General features: G+C 41.7%; 1 protein-coding gene across 4 annotated transcripts in view; it reads right to left on the bottom strand.

Moving 5' to 3' along the window:
- Nucleotides 1–18,410, bottom strand: part of SYDE2 (synapse defective Rho GTPase homolog 2) — a 62,334-nt gene that overhangs the window by 4,201 nt on the left and 39,723 nt on the right. For all 4 annotated transcript variants that reach the window (XM_074961402.1, XM_074961400.1, XM_074961401.1 and 1 more), the window contains exons 5-6: nucleotides 6,377–6,558; nucleotides 3,839–4,070 (exon numbers count right to left, since the gene is read on the bottom strand). In XM_074961402.1, the coding sequence (XP_074817503.1) occupies nucleotides 3,839–4,070; nucleotides 6,377–6,558 (414 nt within the window). The remainder of the gene's footprint in view (nucleotides 1–3,838; nucleotides 4,071–6,376; nucleotides 6,559–18,410) is intronic.

The raw sequence follows: 18,410 nt of genomic DNA, 5'->3' as shown, positions 1-18,410 counted from the left end.
CAGAAGAATATGGAAGACCACAGCACTGCCATTTATCCTTTGGATAAGCAGCTGTTCCAGTTCTTCTGATGGGGACATCCCCTCAGGGCCTTCGACTGGCTTCACAAGACTGCTGTGACAGTCAGAAGTAACACTGGCTCCCCACAAAGTGCTGGTCTAATGGCTGAGAATATCTGACTGGCAGTGGGCATTAGACATTTCAATATCCAAAACAAAACTCCCCAAACCAAATGGATGAGAGTTTGCATACTTATACTGGGTTTTTCTTCCTCTACACAATTTAAATTTCCTAACAAACTCATCATTCCTATTGCCAGGATATAAAGTATAAGTAGGGACTGCTGCAGCTGTTGTAGACCTTAAAATGGCATTAGCATGCAGTGCAGTGATTTTGTGCCAAGCATTTTTGGCGGCAGCAGCAGCAGCATGGATACTAGTGATATTCCCAGGGTGGAAGTTATTGCTTGAGATAGTGATGAAGAGGTATGCACGAAGGCTCAGTCACTGTCTGTCCCACAATATGATGTATACTGATCAGTATCTAATGTAGCAGAGGAAACCTTAGGGTACTTTTAAAAAACACTTCTCCATGGTATCTTCAGAAATTTGGCATTTCTGTGGTAATTAAATGAGCCTGCAGAAGACTCTTGTGTTTCCCTCTACTTGTTTGTTCATCCCACCCCCGCCCATTTCACAGCTCCACCCAAAGACAGATTACATCTTCCCAAACAATTCTCTGACTTCAATCATTCTAAAGACTCTCAACAGATAATAACCATAGTTACTAGCTAGATAAAGCAGCACCCACTTTGAGATCTTCCTCCCAAGAAAAAAGGAGTTAGGGTACACCTGGTGGAGTTACAATATTATTATTTAAAAATTTGGACTTCATATACTTTTACTTCAAAATATTAGTACATATATTTGTGATCTTAAAAAACAAAAACAACATTAATAAACTTTTGAAGTTCACCTTTATTCCCACTTATGCAGTTATTATGTAATAAACTGCAGACTGCATTCATTGTGGCCATATGCCTGACCTGCACTTTGTCTGCTAATCCATCTCCCCCTCCAGGAAATACACTTCAAACTGTTTCAGCATAAACTTAAAATGGTTTCAAATGGCCATTAACTTTTATTTATTTATTCTTATACAACTTGCCAGAGAAATATTTAATTCTTTCCTTCACACAGTCCCGAGTTGCAGGATTCCTTCCTGGTGGTTTCTGGAATTAAATGCTTTCAGAACCATCCAGTGAGAAACTGGGTAGCTCTCTCCGTTTGTGAGTTGCCTGCAGATAGAAAGAGCTGGAGAACCACTGCTATACATCACTGGAAAAGTGGAGATTCCCCATTTTCTAAAAGGTACAGCATTTTTATTCTTTATCCCAAGCAGATGATAGATATCAACCTCAAATTCAATTGTGATATTATGATGTATGGGAAAACTATTTTAGGTAAATTTTTAGGTTTTGTAATAATTATGATTTTCCTCTCCTTCCCGGTCCTGTATTTTGACTCTTGGTATGAAGGATTTATTGGTAAAGGGATACACAAATATTTATTCTCAAACATTTCTGAAACAGATTTTCTGTAATAAGAATGGCATATACAGAATATATGATGGCCTTCATACTTCACTTATACCTGAGTCACTTGCCATCCCAAACACATGCCACAACATACCCTCAGACATTTCCTATATATCTGCTGTTAACCTTATATGAAAGAACAAGGATTTCTTCTGTTTGAGTTAAAACTAAATAATCTCTGTGACTTGGATTTGGTTTAAATCTCATATCAAGTAGTTTATGTTTCAATGGATACTTTAATGCAAATCAAATAGTTTCCCAAGAGGCTTTAGTACGTCCTAAAGGCAAAACAGATGAAAAAACAGTTCATGAAATCACTATAGTTAACCTCTGCAATCTCAAAAATAAAAATTTTAATTCTGTGCACATTTGAGAAACACATATTAACAAGCAGGTAGGTAATGGAATAGATTACTTCTGATCACTGTCACAAATCAGATTACTATGAAACTAAGTGGGCTTCAATGATCGTTCACATCAGGAAACAAGAGATATAGCAGACCTTCATCTTCCTCCCACTTACATATCTCTAGGTGACTGATGGATTCTGTTGGCCAGGGAATATTTAGCTATTATAAAAAGATACTAAAGAACCCCACAGTAATCTTCTCAAACTCCAGTTTACAACCATGAGACTGCAATAGCTGAGCCTGGTACTGTGGATTACTGCAGGATCCAGTTCAATAGCTAGCTACTAAACAGGAGAGAGAGTACAAAAATAATTCATAAGGGGCCTAATCCAAAACCCATGGTAGTTAATGCAAGTCTTTCCACTGACTACAATGGGCTTTGATCAGGTGCCTGAACACCTTAGGGCAGAGGTGGGCAAACTACGGCCCGTGGGACCGTCCTGCCCAGCCCCTGAGCTCCTGGCCTGGGAGGCTGTCCCCCGGCCCCTCCCCTGCAGCCACGCCACCGCACAGGCAGCACTCTGGACAGCAGCGCGGCAGCGTGTCTGGCTCCGGCCAGGTGGCGCGGCTGCCAGACTTGCTGCTCTGAGCGGCATGGTAAGGGGGCTGGGGGTTGGATAAGAGGCAGGGGGTCCCAGGGGGCAGTCAGGTGACAGTTGGATAGGGCAGAGGTTCGGGGCGGGGGGTGTCAGAGGACAGGGAACATGGGGGGGTTGGATAGGCGTGGGAGTCCTGGGGGGCCTGTCAGGGGGCAGGAGTGTGAATAGGTGTCGGGGCAGTCAGGGGACGGGGAGTGGAGTCCTGGGGGGCAGTTAGGGGCGAGGGTCCTGGGAAGGGGCGCTCAGGGGACAAAGAGTAGGGGGTTTGGATGGGTCAGGGGTTCTGAGGGGGGCAGTCAGGGGGCAGAAAGTGGGAGGGGCCGGATAGGGGGCAGTGGCCAGACTGTTTGGGGAGGCACAGCCTTCCCTAACCGGCCCTCTATACAGTTTTGGAACCCTGATGTGGCCCTTGGGCCAAAAAGTTTGCCCACCCCTGCCTTAGGAAATGAGAAGTTAGCAGCATCCTTCCACCTCTGAAGCACAGATCCGAACAGAACTATGTCCTTCACTTGCATTCTGGCAGGTTCATTAAAAAATATCAACGTTTCCCTTTCCTTCTACTTGAGCCTGTTCCCAAGAGCTGCTAAGCACATGAAACCCACAACAAAGTGAATGGGAGTTATGGGTGCCCTGGACCTCTCAGAGATTGGCTCATTACCTATTTTCCCAAAGCCTTCTGCTACACAATTGTACAGCTGGAGTCTCAAATTCTGACTGGGGCTTCTAGCCACTATTGTAATACAAATAATAATTCAGCAGGTCTGTCTGTGCAATTTAAGAACCCATAAAACCAAAAGAATCTATACTTGTTCAGGCCAAAGCCAGCAAAATGACCAAACACATCAGAAACCTGAGTTAGGTCGTGTGTAGGAGCACCACCACTAGGTGGGGTTTTTTGCCTATTTCTGTATCTTTTATCACAGTTGCTTGAGAACCACACATAAAATACACTAAAAATCTTGTCATTTTCAGTTGGTAGATAGATCGCCAAAGCACAGGATCTCCCACTGAATGACACATTTTGACAGAACAGTTGGATACAATAGATAATAAGATTACTGTGGTCTCTTTAGTATGTTGTGACATATTAACCAATAACTGAGAAGAGCCCCAATACCGTTTGTATACCCTGTAAACCACACTCTATAGTCACACAGTAAAAGATTCGGTTATATTTTAGGATCTGTTGACATTGCTTTCTCATCAGACAGAATTATTTCATAAATTTTATTACCTGGCCATAGCTGGAGCAAATAATGAAGAACTTCTATGTGTTTTTTGAAGTCCAGGGCACTAGCAAGCTCTTCTGAATCTGTAAAGACCCTGTTATTATGATTGGAGGTCTCCTGCCTCTGGCTCAGTAAGACAGGCCCAAAACACACAGCTAAATTCTGGCATGTCATCTTATTTACTTCATGATAAGATGCCACCAATTTCAGGTGATCCAGCAGCATCTTTAGGGTTGCCTAAAATGAAAAAGTTAAGTTTCAGGTAACTAGATACAGCAAAAATACAGTCTGTTATCATGCTATGGCTCTTGCTCAACAGTGCTATTTTCAAGGGTACTTGTTAGATATCTAAGGCTTTTCCATAACACAATCACTGCAGTATCTAAGCACTGAACATCAAGTTGTATTGGACTCCATTACAGTGCAGGCTGGTTAAGACAGATGTCTTGGGCAAAAAATTTCTCTCTTACTTGACCTCTGATCTACGTGTATAGATTTTCTTACAGTGAAAAGAGGACATCAGAGAAAGGAAAGAAACTGAAGAAGAAGCAGGGACACAAGAAGTCAGTCTGGCTTGATAAAAATAAAAATTGACCTCCATCCGGTTTTCTGGCCACCCAGGTCTGCCTTAAGTGGAAATGACTTATTAGAATTACCTCTTTTTCAGCATTCAAAATGCTTAGCTTACAAGGATTCTTTTGCAAAGGGGAAGTGTCTTTCATTTAATATTAAGGACTAGATTCTGGTGCTTTTACTCATATTGTCTAGCTCCTTACCCCAGTGGTAGTTCCACTGAACAAAGTGGGACTAGAAGAATACAATACGACTCAACATGCGTTATGGATGGCCAAATCTGGCCCTACATGAATTGAGTATTCTTTAAAAGTACTGGATTGTCAACCATGGACACTCAAGTCCTATGTACAGCACCCGTCAGTTAGAAGGGTAACTTCTAGAAATAGTTGTAATCTTGAAGAAAAGGGCTTTGTTTATGAATGTGCAACCCCATAGACACCCCAATGAGGGGTTAGTATCTGCTCAAAATGTTCAAGGCTGCTCCTTTAATCTCTCCTGAAGAACACATATCATTAGGGAGAGAGAATGGTACCTCAGGCAATATGTCACATAGTCATAGGATAGGGTGGCCAAACTTACTAACCCTCCGAGCTGCATATGATAATCTTCAGAAGTTTGAGAGCTAGATGTGCCTACCGAGGGGAACCTCAGGGCTCAAGCCCTGGCAGTCATGCCCCATGGGGCTGAAGCCCCACCACCTCACCGCAGAGAAGAAGCCACAAGCTCCCCCCCCACTCCTCCAGTGTGGTAGGTGGGAAGGGATATGGGGGGGCTCTGTTAGCTGCACTTTAACTGTAAAAGAGCCGCCTGTGGCTCCCAAGCTGCGGTTTGGGCACACCTGCCATAGGATGTGCACCTCTGAGAGCAATGGCACTGTAATGTTGTGTGTTAAACAGTAAGACCAAGAAGTTAAGCAGTCGTTGAACTATCAGAGAACAGAAAAGATGTACAAACACAGAAGCAGGACCTTTTACCACCTCAAATGCAGTCCTCCTCAATGGAGAATGAGCATTCAATTCTGCAGCGCAGACTCGCTGCTGTCTATGGGATTATTTTATTTATTACTGAAGCATCCATCCTGAACTCTAGGCACTTTACAACACAGAAGTGAAAAACCAACAAACAGCTGGCAATCAAGTCGATAAAAATTTCTTAAAGGAACATTAATTCATCTTTTAAATTAAGGTAATAAAATACTTAACACAAGCACATTTGCTGGCTAAAGGTTAAACATTTACTATGTTCTACTTTGCTTAGAAGCAATTTGCTTGTCCATTTACAGTAAACACATTAAACTTAATCAAGTCAGTTCGCATTCTTTAGTTTTTCTGTTAATAACCTTTAACTTTTGCTCTCGTAAAATCTATTTATGCCACCATTAAACATTAAAGGTTAAAGTTTTATTGCACTATTGTTAATAATAATAATTCAGCAAGAGGGATTTACAGAGTGCCTTTCAGACTGAATCCTCCCACAGCACTCCATAATCTATATACAGGGTTCACTTTGCCTGTCAAGGATGCACTGATGCTCTTGGATGGAACACGGCAGCTCTTACGCTACAACATATGGCAGCTTATAGCCCTATCACATATGTTTAGGGGAGAGGAATGCTATTACTCAGGTAAGCATTGGCCAGGAGACCCAGGATAACAAAAAGAGCTCTGGGAATTTAATACAACTCATAGTCAGGATCTCCCTTTTCACAATATTAAAAAATACCTGTATGCCATTTTTAATTCAGTTTTGTACACCGGAAGAGGTAAATCACACAAAGTACAAATTAAACCCCGCAATACAGATCTTAAAGTTAAAGACAGCTTGAAAGTGTTATCTATCAAGTGGGTATTTGGGTTACAAATAGGAAGTATAAGAACTCAACAGCATTTATGTGTAGTCTAATAAGGGTTCCTTCCCTTTCTGCAACTGGAGATTTATTATGGTTTTAGCTGGCCAGTAGTACTCACCTTTTCAACATCTGGCAGACAATCCAAAAGGGCCACCGTATGCTCAGAGTCACTTGGGTCATTTTCACAACTGCTTGCTGTCATTTTCAAGGGATTTTTCACCATGGCATCTAACACTGCTTCATAAAGCTGCTTAGTTATCAGGGGAGAGGGCAGCTCTCTTAGATAATCCTTGAGGACACCTTCACAAGAGACACAGGAACAGATGCATTTAACAAACTGAAGACTCTCATGTTGAAGAATTTCTTGGGAGTTGTAAGGCACATAACCTGCACTCCTCCCACAAGAGAATTCGCCAGGATGTTTTCTACATCTTACATTTGCATGGGGGAAAATAAGAACAGACTAAAATCATATTATTTGGGGAGCTCCCAAGGACTTGAATTACTGGGAGTGTAATTGCCCAATGACGTTATTTCATTACTTCATAACATTTTGGGGCTCTGGAAACTTTTTCAAATATGCTTATAGCACTATTAGTACTAGACTTACCTCAGACCCACTTCAGACCTCTCTCTTTTATATTTACTGTAGTATCTAATGACAGGTTTCAGAGTAGCAGCCGTGTTAGCCTGTATTCGCAAAAAGAAAAGGAGTACTTGTGGCACCTTAGAGACTAACAAATTTATTTGAGCATAAGAAGTGAGCTGTAGCTCACGAAAGCTTATGCTCAAGTAAATTTGTTAGTCGCTAAGGTGCCACAAGTCCTCCTTTTCTTTTTGTAGTATCTAAGCTCTTCACAATCTTTAAATGAATGTATCTTCACAACATCCCTGAGAGGTAGGAAAATACTATTATCCCCATTTTACAGATGCCGAATAGATGAAGCTGCAGCATCCCAGGCTTCAGCATGGGCTGTACAACCCAGTCCAGAATCCTGGGTAATGGCCCAGGTGGCTAGCTAGGTTAAATCATAGCCTGTGGCTGCAGTGTACACATATCCTCAGTGATTTGCCCAGGAAGTTTGTGGCAGATCAAGAATTTAACCCAGGTCTCCCAAGCCAGTCCCCATCCACTGAACTATCCTTCCTCTATTTTTGCAGTGCCAGTATACAGAGCACTTTAGAAACTGCCTATGTTGTTGTTGGATCATATTAAAGAAGTTCTGTATTAAAATCACAAATGAGTTTGATTCCCCATAGTTTAAATTCCAGGGTATTACTAATTAAGAGGTCTCTTGGTTTTTGGTACTGTTTCTCTCCCTCTGTATGTGAAACTTGCAAGCTGCTAATTGCGTTAGTACATTCTAAGACAGAATCTGTTCTCAAAGCAATTCACAGAGACTCAAAGCAATACTCTAACAACAGAAACAGCACCCAGAGACTCCCCGCCCTTTTGTTGTATTAACAATTGTGATTAAAATAGAGATAGAGGATGTATGTGGACGGATGCTTGGTGTGGATAACAACTGAATGATCAGGGAGGTGCCAGCCTAAGAATCCAGTGTCCATCGGCTGAAGAAGGCGTCAAGTGGAAATAACCAGAGGACCCCCGGAGGGCAGACTGGAATCCACCCAACAGCCTCAAGAATGGGAGAACCAAAGAACAAGATAACTTCTTGGAGCCGTCAGGAATGTGCTATCTGCTGATTGATTCAGCAACAGCATGATGAAGCAATTCCCATAGACTGGCATAGGAAGAAATTCCTATAAAAATAGACTCTTAAAAAGTGAGAACTTTGGGGTCTGATTCTGCAAACCAACTTCCAGGAGCATCAGATGAGCATCTGACAAGGCCCTGCTCCCTCCTCATGTCCAGGCCACCTGGCCAGTGGCTTGGCATGAGCAACTCTAAGGCTGGTAACTATGATGACAACCTTGCAGAACCTGTGTGTGTGTGTGTGTGTGTGTGAATAAATATGAGATTGAATGGAATGTTATAGCTATAACTAACTGGTAACTATGATGACAACCTTGCAGAACCTCTCTGTGTGTGTGTGTGTGTGTGTGTGTGTGTGAGAATGTGTGAATAAATATGAGATTGAATGGAATGTTATAGCTATAACTAACTGCTTACTATGATTCTTTCTGTATTCACAATAAATGTGGTATTTTGCCTTTTTCCCTTTAATAAGATCCTGCTGGTTTTTAATTTATTGGTACAACATTGTGCACAGTAGGTGCAGTAATGACTGCTAACATGAAAGCATTTTACTTCTCCATGATAAAAATCTCTCCAGTTCTGACAGGTCACAAATGCATTCCACCAAAACTTGTCATACGCAGTTCATACTAGTATTAAAGTCACACACAAGAATGAAGATTAATTGCCTTATTTCGAATCAGAACTCTTTCGCAGACATTTTCATAGTCCAGGACACATTAAAAATTTGAAAACACCTTAAATACACCCATTAATGACAGAACTCTAGCAGCCCCAGAATGAGAGTGATATTGTTCTCTCAGTACAGGATTATTCATACAAATGATGCTTCTCATTGATGTTCAGTGCAAGTCTACAAGTGCATCAAAATTGGGACTCTGCCCCCACTGGGTTAAGATTGCTCTCTTGCTCTTCCCCAGACCCTTTTGTTCTGCTCCACACTTTTAGATTTTAGTGCCAATCTTTAAAAAAGGGAAGAAGGAGGATCCTGGGAACTACAGGCCAGTCAGCCTCACCTCAGTCCCTGGAAAAATCATGGAGCAGGTCCTCAAAGAATCAATCCTGAAGCACTTACATGAGAGGAAAGTGATCAGGAACAGTCAGCATGGATTCACCAAGGGAAGGTCATGCCTGACTAATCTAATCGCCTTTTATGATGAGATTACTGGTTCTGTGGATGAAGGGAAAGCAGTGGATGCATTGTTTCTTGACTTTAGCAAAGCTTTTGACACGGTCTCCCACAGTATTCTTGTCAGCAAGTTAAGGAAGTATGGGCTGGATGGATGCACTACAAGGTGGGTAGAAAGCTGGCTAGATTGTCGGGCTCAACGGGTAGTGATCAATGGCTCCATGTCTAGTTGGCAGCCGGTGTCAAGTGGAGTGCCCCAGGGGTCGGTCCTGGGGCCGGTTTTGTTCAATATCTTCATAAATGATCTGGAGGATGGTGTGGATTGCACTCTCAGCAAATTTGCGGATGATACTAAACTGGGAGGAGTGGTAGATACGCTGGAGGGGAGGGATAGGATACAGAAGGACCTAGACAAATTGGAGGATTGGGCCAAAAGAAATCTGATGAGGTTCAATAAGGATAAGTGCAGGGTCCTGCACTTAGGATGGAAGAATCCAATGCACCGCTACAGACTAGGGACCGAATGGCTAGGCAGCAGTTCTGCGGAAAAGGACCTAGGGGTGACAGTGGACGAGAAGCTGGATATGAGTCAGCAGTGTGCCCTTGTTGCCAAGAAGGCCAATGGCATTTTGGGATGTATAAGTAGGGGCATAGCGAGCAGATCGAGGGACGTGATCGTTCCCCTCTATTCGACACTGGTGAGGCCTCATCTGGAGTACTGTGTCCAGTTTTGGGCCCCACACTACAAGAAGGATGTGGATAAATTGGAGAGAGTCCAGCGAAGGGCAACAAAAATGATTAGGGGTCTAGAGCACATGACTTATGAGGAGAGGCTGAGGGAGCTGGGATTGTTTAGTCTGCAGAAGAGAAGAATGAGGGGGGATTTGATAGCTGCTTTCAACTACCTGAAAGGGGGTTCCAAAGAGGATGGCTCTAGACTGTTCTCAATGGTAGCAGATGACAGAACGAGGAGTAATGGTCTCAAGTTGCAATGGGGGAGGTTTAGATTGGATATTAGGAAAAACTTTTTCACTAAGAGGGTGGTGAAACACTGGAATGCGTTACCTAGGGAGGTGGTAGAATCTCCTTCCTTAGAGGTTTTTAAGGTCAGGCTTGACAAAGCCCTGGCTGGGATGATTTAACTGGGAATTGGTCCTGCTTCGAGCAGGGGGTTGGACTAGATGACCTTCTGGGGTCCCTTCCAACCCTGATATTCTATGATTCTATGACTACTTGCTGGCTCTGCTGCATGACAGTGCAATAGAGCCTTTGTTGGGCTCTCAACAGTGCTATTTATTACACCAGCTCCTCTGCGTTGGTGGTTCTACCATCTTCTGTAAAAGACTCTGTCCTTCCAGAACAAAAGCAGTGCAGTACTACTGTCTAGAATTATTCAGAGCCAGAATACCAAAAGAGAAAATAAAATAAAAGTCCTTGATTACTCGAATAACTATTTTGCATTTACATTAACTTATACTGAGGCCCACAGACAGTGTTTTAATCCAGGTGAAGGCACCAGAGGATGCCTGACATATGACAGGTGCCTGGTGCTCTCAAAGGAAAGATGCCTGAATGGGTGGGCACATGCATGCATGGAAACTGCATGCTATCAGTGATCTCATCCACAGTTCTCTCAAGGGTGAGCTGGAGAATGTAACTCCAGGATCCTGCCATTTACAAGAAGTAGGGAAAGAGCAGAAAAGAAGCTGACAGTAGCCCTCCCACACGTCTGCTGTCTCAGGAAAGGGAAGGGATAGCTATAGTAACTAGGAATGACCTAAATCTCTCTGCTACGCCAAAGTCTAGTGACACACGGCTTCATGTGTGCCTGGTGATTAATTTCTTTCCTATTCATCTCATTGTTTCTTATTTTGGTTTATAAAATGTGCCTGATTACCAAGTACCAATAAAGGCCATGCTCTGCGTACTAACACAAATCCAAAGCAGAAAAGAGCAGCTGTTCCCTAAAACAAAAAACATCAACCCCACCCAACGTCCCACTTTCTAACCACCTGTTGCATTTACAGCTGCTGCACTAGTCAACAAGTAGATCAGTGGTCACAGAATAAAACGGATACAGCATCCATTCCCATTCATTGACATTTCCACCTATCACCTCTTTGGCAACTATATGTCCAAGCCCAAGAAGCGCAGAACTCCTGCAACTCTCACTAAACGTAAGACTGTATCAAGATTACAGACTTTTGCAGCAGTGAATGCAAGGACCTACTTCTGAAAATTTTCTTGATCCCAGAAAACACTAACTAGTAGAGAATTACTGCTACAGTCCCAACATTAAGATGTTGAAACGAGGGACATGCAGATGACTATTTATAAAGGTCATTTTGGAAAGGATTGGGGTACAAAGGGAGGAGGAAAAGGAGAAAAGAAATGTGATTCTGTGGGATGCCAACAGCCAGGAAGCATTTCACTATACCTGCTTCTCTGTGAGCCTCTCCATCTGTCTAATATAGAATCAAGGAAAAGGGCAGCGGGGGAATGGGTGCGGGGAGTTAACCTCAGCATTTGAAAATTTTTGTAAACAGGTCTAAACTCCTGGCTAATACTTCAGAGTGAGTACTATTTCAACTGCTTACAGAAAAAACAAGAGCACTAATCATAGCCACTTGGAAACGACAAACACAGGCCAGATATCTAGAAGCAAAAAACACAATATTATGAAAACAAGGAAACCTCCTAAAGATGTGTAGCTTTTTACCTCTCTCTCTGCCCTACCTCTTTTACTACTCTCATTTAAAAAAAACTAAATTAAAAAAGGCAATCTCTGCTACAAAATGTCCAAGCACAGCGTATTATGCAAATAACCACTTTAATTAAGATACAGCTCAGTTAAACATATTACAATCTGATATTTCATTTTAGCTAAAACTCCTTTTCATAAAATATTACCATAATTAACTTTGGTTCGTGGCAGCATCGAATACAGGGATGGACAAACTATGGCCCGCGGGTCGCATCTGGCCCGCCAGCCGTTTTAATCCAGCCCTCAAGCTCCTGCTGGGGAGTGGGGTCTGGGGCTTGCCTTGTGCCAGGCAGGGAGCAGGGTCAGGGGCCGCACCACGCAGCTCCCAGAAGTAGCAGCATGCCCCCCCTCCCTCTAGCTCCTATGCTTAGGGGCAGCCAGGGGCATCCGCTCTGCATGCTACGCCCGCCCCAAGCACCACCCCCGCAGCTCCCGTTGGCCAGGAACCACAGCCAATGGGAGCTGCAGGGGCGATGCCTGCGGACAGAGCTGGACACACGCAGAGATGCCTGCCTACACCTCCGCGCAGGAGCCAGAGAAGGGACATGCCGCTTCTTCCAGGAGCCGCTTGAGATAAGCGCCACCTGGAGCCTGCACCCCTGAGCCTCTCCCAGCGTGCTAACCCAACCCTTCGATCCCAGCCCAGAGCACCCTCCTGCACCCCAAACCCCTCATCCCCAGCCCCACCCCAGAGCCCACACCCCCAGCTGGAGCCTGCACCCCTTCCCACACCCCAATCCCCTGTCCCAGTCCTGATCCCCCTCCTGTCCTCCGAACGCCTCGGTCCCAGCCCGGAGCACCCTCCTACACCCCAAACTCCTCATCCCCAGCCCCACCTCAGAGCCTCCCCCCCCACCCCACTCTCCTGCCCCAGCCCGGAGCTTCCTTCTGCACACCGAACTCCGCATTTCTGGCTCCACTCCAGAGCCTGCACCCCCAACCAGAGCCCTAAACCCTACCGCACCCCATCCCAAATTTTGTGAGCATTCTTGGCCCGCCATACAATTTCTATTCCCAGATGTGGCCCTCAAGCCAAAAAGTTTGCCCACCCCGATCTAGAATGATAGAGCTGGAAGCAGGAAATAGAGAGGTATAATTTTAAGTATCTGCGAAACACAGGACACATCACTCCCCAAACCATGACAGAAATACCATCACTTTTGTGTTTTTTTAACAAAACAAGAGTTGTTACAAATCTCGGTGCAAAGCTTGCCCTATGAGCCAGCTGTCAAGTAAACTGTCACTAAAGATTTTGTTAAAAATTAATTTCGCATAAACACAGAGTGGAGAGATTTAATTTTTCCTCCTTAGATGGTCTTCATACGTGAAATATAACTATTACAACTATTGTCAATCTTTGTTCTTATTTCTTTGAAAGAAAAGGAAAAAAGGAAAATGTACTGCATTGAAACAATGTTAGGAAAGAACAGTCACAATTGTAGCAAGTCAGAAAATGGGGACCTAAGATTCCAAGAGCAATATTAACTCACCCCTATTACACAAATGTACTATTTCCTACTCCTACTTTTCTGATTACTGCAACATGGCCAAATTAACACTGCCGTAGAAAGCACAGCTGATTTGTTCTAGTTTTAGCTGTATAACTTTATCAGGGCATTAATAGTTTTTAACATTAACTCTCCTAGGTTTTTAAAGCCTATAAGTAAGTAAGGAAAGAAAGTAAGGGCAGAGGAAAAAGGAAAAAAAAAAAAATCTGGAGCTTCTCAGTTTGAGAAGATTATAAACTTCTAGAGACAAACAGTCCACACTTGAAGCTATGTTCTGCTCCCGTTGAAACCAATGTGAATTTCAAAATTTACATCAACAAGAGCAGGCTCTTACCTACAGACATGCTAAATGGGTGTGCATTGCTCAGACATGCATCTAAGTTTAAGTGCACACTTCCCAACAGAAAGAAATGTTATATCACGCACATTCAGTACACAGTATTCAACCCAACATATATTTAAATATAATTTTTTACCCTTCCTTTCAATCTAGTAAAGGTATGTCCTTTCAAGGATCCATCTCAAGGTTCAGATTACAGTTTTTTTATTGCTGTGGCCCTCTTCAAAAAGCAAGGCTGGTTTATTATATATTATATATATGGGCGGTCAAGCGATTAAAAAAATTAATCGCGATTAATCGCACTGTTAAACAATAGAATACCATTTATTTAAATATTTTTGGATGTTTTCTACATTTTCAAATATATTGATTTCAGTTACAACACAGAACACAAAATGTACAGTGCTCACTTTATTTTTATTACAAATATTTGCACTGTAAAAAACAAAAGAAATAGGATTTTTCAATTCACCTAATACAAGTACTGTAGTGCAATCTCTTTATCATGAAAGCTGAACTTACAAATGTAGAATTATGTACAAAAAAACCTGCATTCAAAAATAAAAATGTAAAACTTTAGAGCCTACAAGTCCAATCAGTCTTACTGCTTGTTCAGCCAATTGCTCAGACAAACAAGTTTGTTTACATTTACGGGAGATAATACTGCCCGCTTCTTAATTACAATGTCACCTGAAAGTGAGAACAGGCATTTGCATGGCACTGTTGTAGCTGGCGTCGCAAGGTATTTATGTGCCAGATGCGTTAAAGATTCATATGTCCCTTGATGCTTCAACCACCATTCCAAAGGACATACGTCCATGCTGATGACAGGTCCTGCTCAATAACAATGCAAAGCAGTGCAGACCAACACATGTTCATTTTCATTATCTGAGTCAGATGCCACCAGCAGAAGGTTGATTTTCTTTTTTGGTGGTTTGGGTTCCATAGTTTCCGCATCAGAGTGTTGCTCTTTTAAGACTTCTGAAAGCATGCTCCACACCTCATCCCTCTCAGATTTTGGAAGGCACTTCAGATTCTTAAACCTTGGATCGAGTGCTGTAGCTATCTTTAGAAATTTCACATTGGTATCTTCTTTGCATTTTGTCAAATTTGCAGTGAAAGTGTTCTTAAAACAAACAACATGTCGGATCATCATCCGAGATGGCTATAACATTAAATATATGGCAGAATGTGGGTAAAACAGAGCCGGAGACATACAATTCTCCCCCAAGGAGTTCAGTCACAAATTTAATTAACGAGCATCATCAGCATGGAAGCATGTCCTCTGGCTGAAGCATGAAGAGGCATATGAATCTTTAGCACATCTGGCACAAATACCTTGCGACGCCAGCTACAACAGTGCCATGCAAATGCCTGTTCTCACTTTCAGGTGACACTGTAATTAAGAAGTGGGCAGCATTATCTCCCATAAATGTAAACAAACTTGTTTCTCTTAGCGATTGGCTGAACAAGAAGTAGGACTGATTGGACTTGTAGGCTCTAAAGTTTTACATTGTTTTGTTTTTGAGTGCAGTTATGTAACCAAAAAAAACCCCTACATTTGTAACTTGCACTTTCATGATTAAAAAAACTGCACTATGGGACTTGTATGAGGTGAACTGAAAAATACTATTTCTTTTGTTTGTAATTTTTACAGTGCAAATATTTGTAATAAAAAATAAGATAAAGTGAGTACTGTACACTTTGTATTCTGTGTTGTAATTGAAATTGATATATTTGATAATGTAGAAAAACATCCACAAATATTTAATAAATTTCAATTGGTATTCTATTGTTTAACAATGCAATTAATAGCAATTAATTTTTTAATTGCGATTAATTTTTTTGAGTTAATCGCGTGAGTTATCTGCGTTCAATCAACAGCCCTAATATATATAGTTTATTGGTACACTGTGCAAAGTACTTTTCTTTCCCACTAATGCCCAAATCAAAAACAGCTGAAGAGATTTTTGTGCAAATTTAACAAAAAATTTCACTTTGGGGAAGAGTCCTAGAAAGGAAATTTCAGACATCACAAAAATTAACATTTTGGACACACAGAAGGGACTATATAGTTATCTTGACTGTAGCATGTGCTACCAGGCTCCCACTATAACAGAGAACTCAGGAGATTTTTTGTTTTAATTTAGTGTAACTTAAGACCAAGGGGGCATGTAACATATAGTGAGTATTCAGCAACAGATGATGAAGATTCACCATCATGTCTTTAGGGATCACCACGCAACAGGTAACAGTCTACAGTGCATTTCAAAAATATGAATGTTCCATCGGGGAAACAAAAATACCATACATGTTTTCCTATGCCCATATTCTTTCTGAATTTTGTACTACTCTGTTAAATCATGCAGCCCAGAGTTAAGTGGATAGATTGATCACAGTACTCCCTGTTAAATGACTTACTATGGCCTTGTATTCCACATTTCCATTCCTTTCCCCTTATTTTAGAGGCCTATATTTCATGTGTGGGATATTTATGTAACAAACTTGGCAGAATTTTGTTGTACATTGTGGTTCTAGGTATTAAGCAGAAGAAGCAAGAGGCAATAATTTTCTATAACCTTTTCTTTTGTGCTTCAGATCAAATTGTTCTTCAAAGAGGAATCCGAAATCAGAATTACTTTGCAATGGGAACTAGGAAGAGGGAAAATGTCCTAAACAAGTTGAAGTTTATAACATAGCGAGAACACTCAACCATTTATTAAAAACATCTCTGTTGAGCTCCATGTAATAGAGTCCATGGTCACGGGACCAACTTCTCCCCCTCACCTCCACCCCCCAAGATAACTTTCTCTTGCTTACTCCCTGAAAAACAGAATAGTTTTGAGCCATGGAGTGCCCTTTGACCTCTCAATCCTTTTGCTGTTTCCTTTGCTAAATTAGCCCTGTAAGAGGCTGCAGTTATTTTTTTGAACCTCAAGCTTTGCTCTCCTGACTACCAGCTTACTGCTGCATTCTCCTTCGCACAAACGCTCACCACACAACGAATTTAGACAGCAAGCAGAAACCACCATCCACTTCATTAATTTCTCATTTTCCTGACCCACTGAACTGGTAACCGTATTATGTGCTTTAACTCACAGATGTGAAGTCACATGGATGAAAGTAGAAATGATGCAACATCATCGCTGCTGGGTTTGTTCCTAAACCTGGCAGTCCATTTTATTTTGAGCCACGAGTGCATTTAATTGCATGTAAGCCAGTGCCGCCTCCAGAGCATTTCTCAGCCAAGACTTAAATCATTAAATTTTCATTCTTAGGCTTTGGAGAACTCTCAAAAGAAAATATCTGCATAATGTTTTGAAACCAACAATGCCCCTCAAATTTCAATATGGGCCCAAATAAAGCACTAGTCTTCAAAAGAGCCAAGATTTATGATTATTCATATTTTAGGGAACACATAATTTGGCTTATAAAAGTATTAATCATACACATCAGCCTTAGCGTTGCAAACACTACAGTAAAACATTAACAAACTGTTCTTCAGCAACAAAGAGATAATATAGGTGAAATATGCACTGACAGATACTTACAAATAAGGATGGAAAAGTATGCATGATGCCTCTGGTATGTCAGTAGGCATTAGAGGCTCATCAAAGACTGAACTGTTTAGATTGTAACCAGTGACAGAACTGGCTACAGTATGCGGAAGATAACCAGTTTAGCGTGCAGACACACACAGCAACCCTGCCAACTGTTAGAGAACCAGTGCTTTGAGAGTCTGCTCAGAACTGCACAGTTGAAGAGGTGCTGTAGCAAATAATTTTTAAAACGGGATTCCTTAAAATATGCTTCTTCTTTAGAAACAAAAGCAGCATACATTTTATAATGTATAAAGAAACATATCTGATTCTTGCTTAAAACAAAGACCTCAAAACCGTATGCCTTGTACCTTATAAAAAAAAAAGTCAAATGCAAAACATTGAGAAGCTGCAGTAGTTCAAAACAAAAAGTCAGGAGTACAGGAGACCCTGCACACTCAAACAGGTGTAGTGTAACAATCAAGAACAACAAAAGCATGCACCAATGAATTTTACAAAATTAAAGTGATCTTTTCTATTTAGCCACAGTATTGTGGGATTTTGCTGGAAGGACCAGACTAGTGCAGCTGCAATACCAGGGCTTTCTTTCTACACTTAGCACTATCCCAGGTCAAACGTGAGCTTACATCAAAAGAAATACTTGAAGTTGCACAGGTAACTGGAATGCTGTGAAATATTTAGGGTTGTCAATTTTGGTTGGACGTATTCCTGGCAATTTCATCACATGACATAATCTTTAATTAAAGATTAATCTTTAATTCCTGGAGACTCTAGGACATTCCTGGAGGGTTGGCAACCCCAGAAATATTACAAGTTTTTCCTGGGTGTGGATGTGAACTGTTTCATAAGTCTCCCATGTGTCTGAATTGTTTCTGTAAATGCTGAAGGTTTAATAATACATGAGGCTTTATATTAAGGTGCGAGATGTTATTTCCATTTTTTATTGAGCCAAAACTTGCCTTAGCAGTACATCTGTTTGGCCATTACTTAGTTACAGCTCACTATTAAGCTGTTGGTTTCTGATGTTTGACATAATTAAACTCTTATTTCTATGAGTTAATTCACAAACCTAAGCAATAACAGTCATCTGCATTTCCAATGCTTGTTTACAATGATTAAGAGCAACACAGG

This window comes from Natator depressus, chromosome 8 (assembly GCF_965152275.1).
Source record: "Natator depressus isolate rNatDep1 chromosome 8, rNatDep2.hap1, whole genome shotgun sequence".
In the NCBI taxonomy this organism is placed as follows: Eukaryota; Metazoa; Chordata; order Testudines; family Cheloniidae; genus Natator; species Natator depressus.
This window is presented reverse-complemented; position numbering and strand designations above follow the sequence as displayed.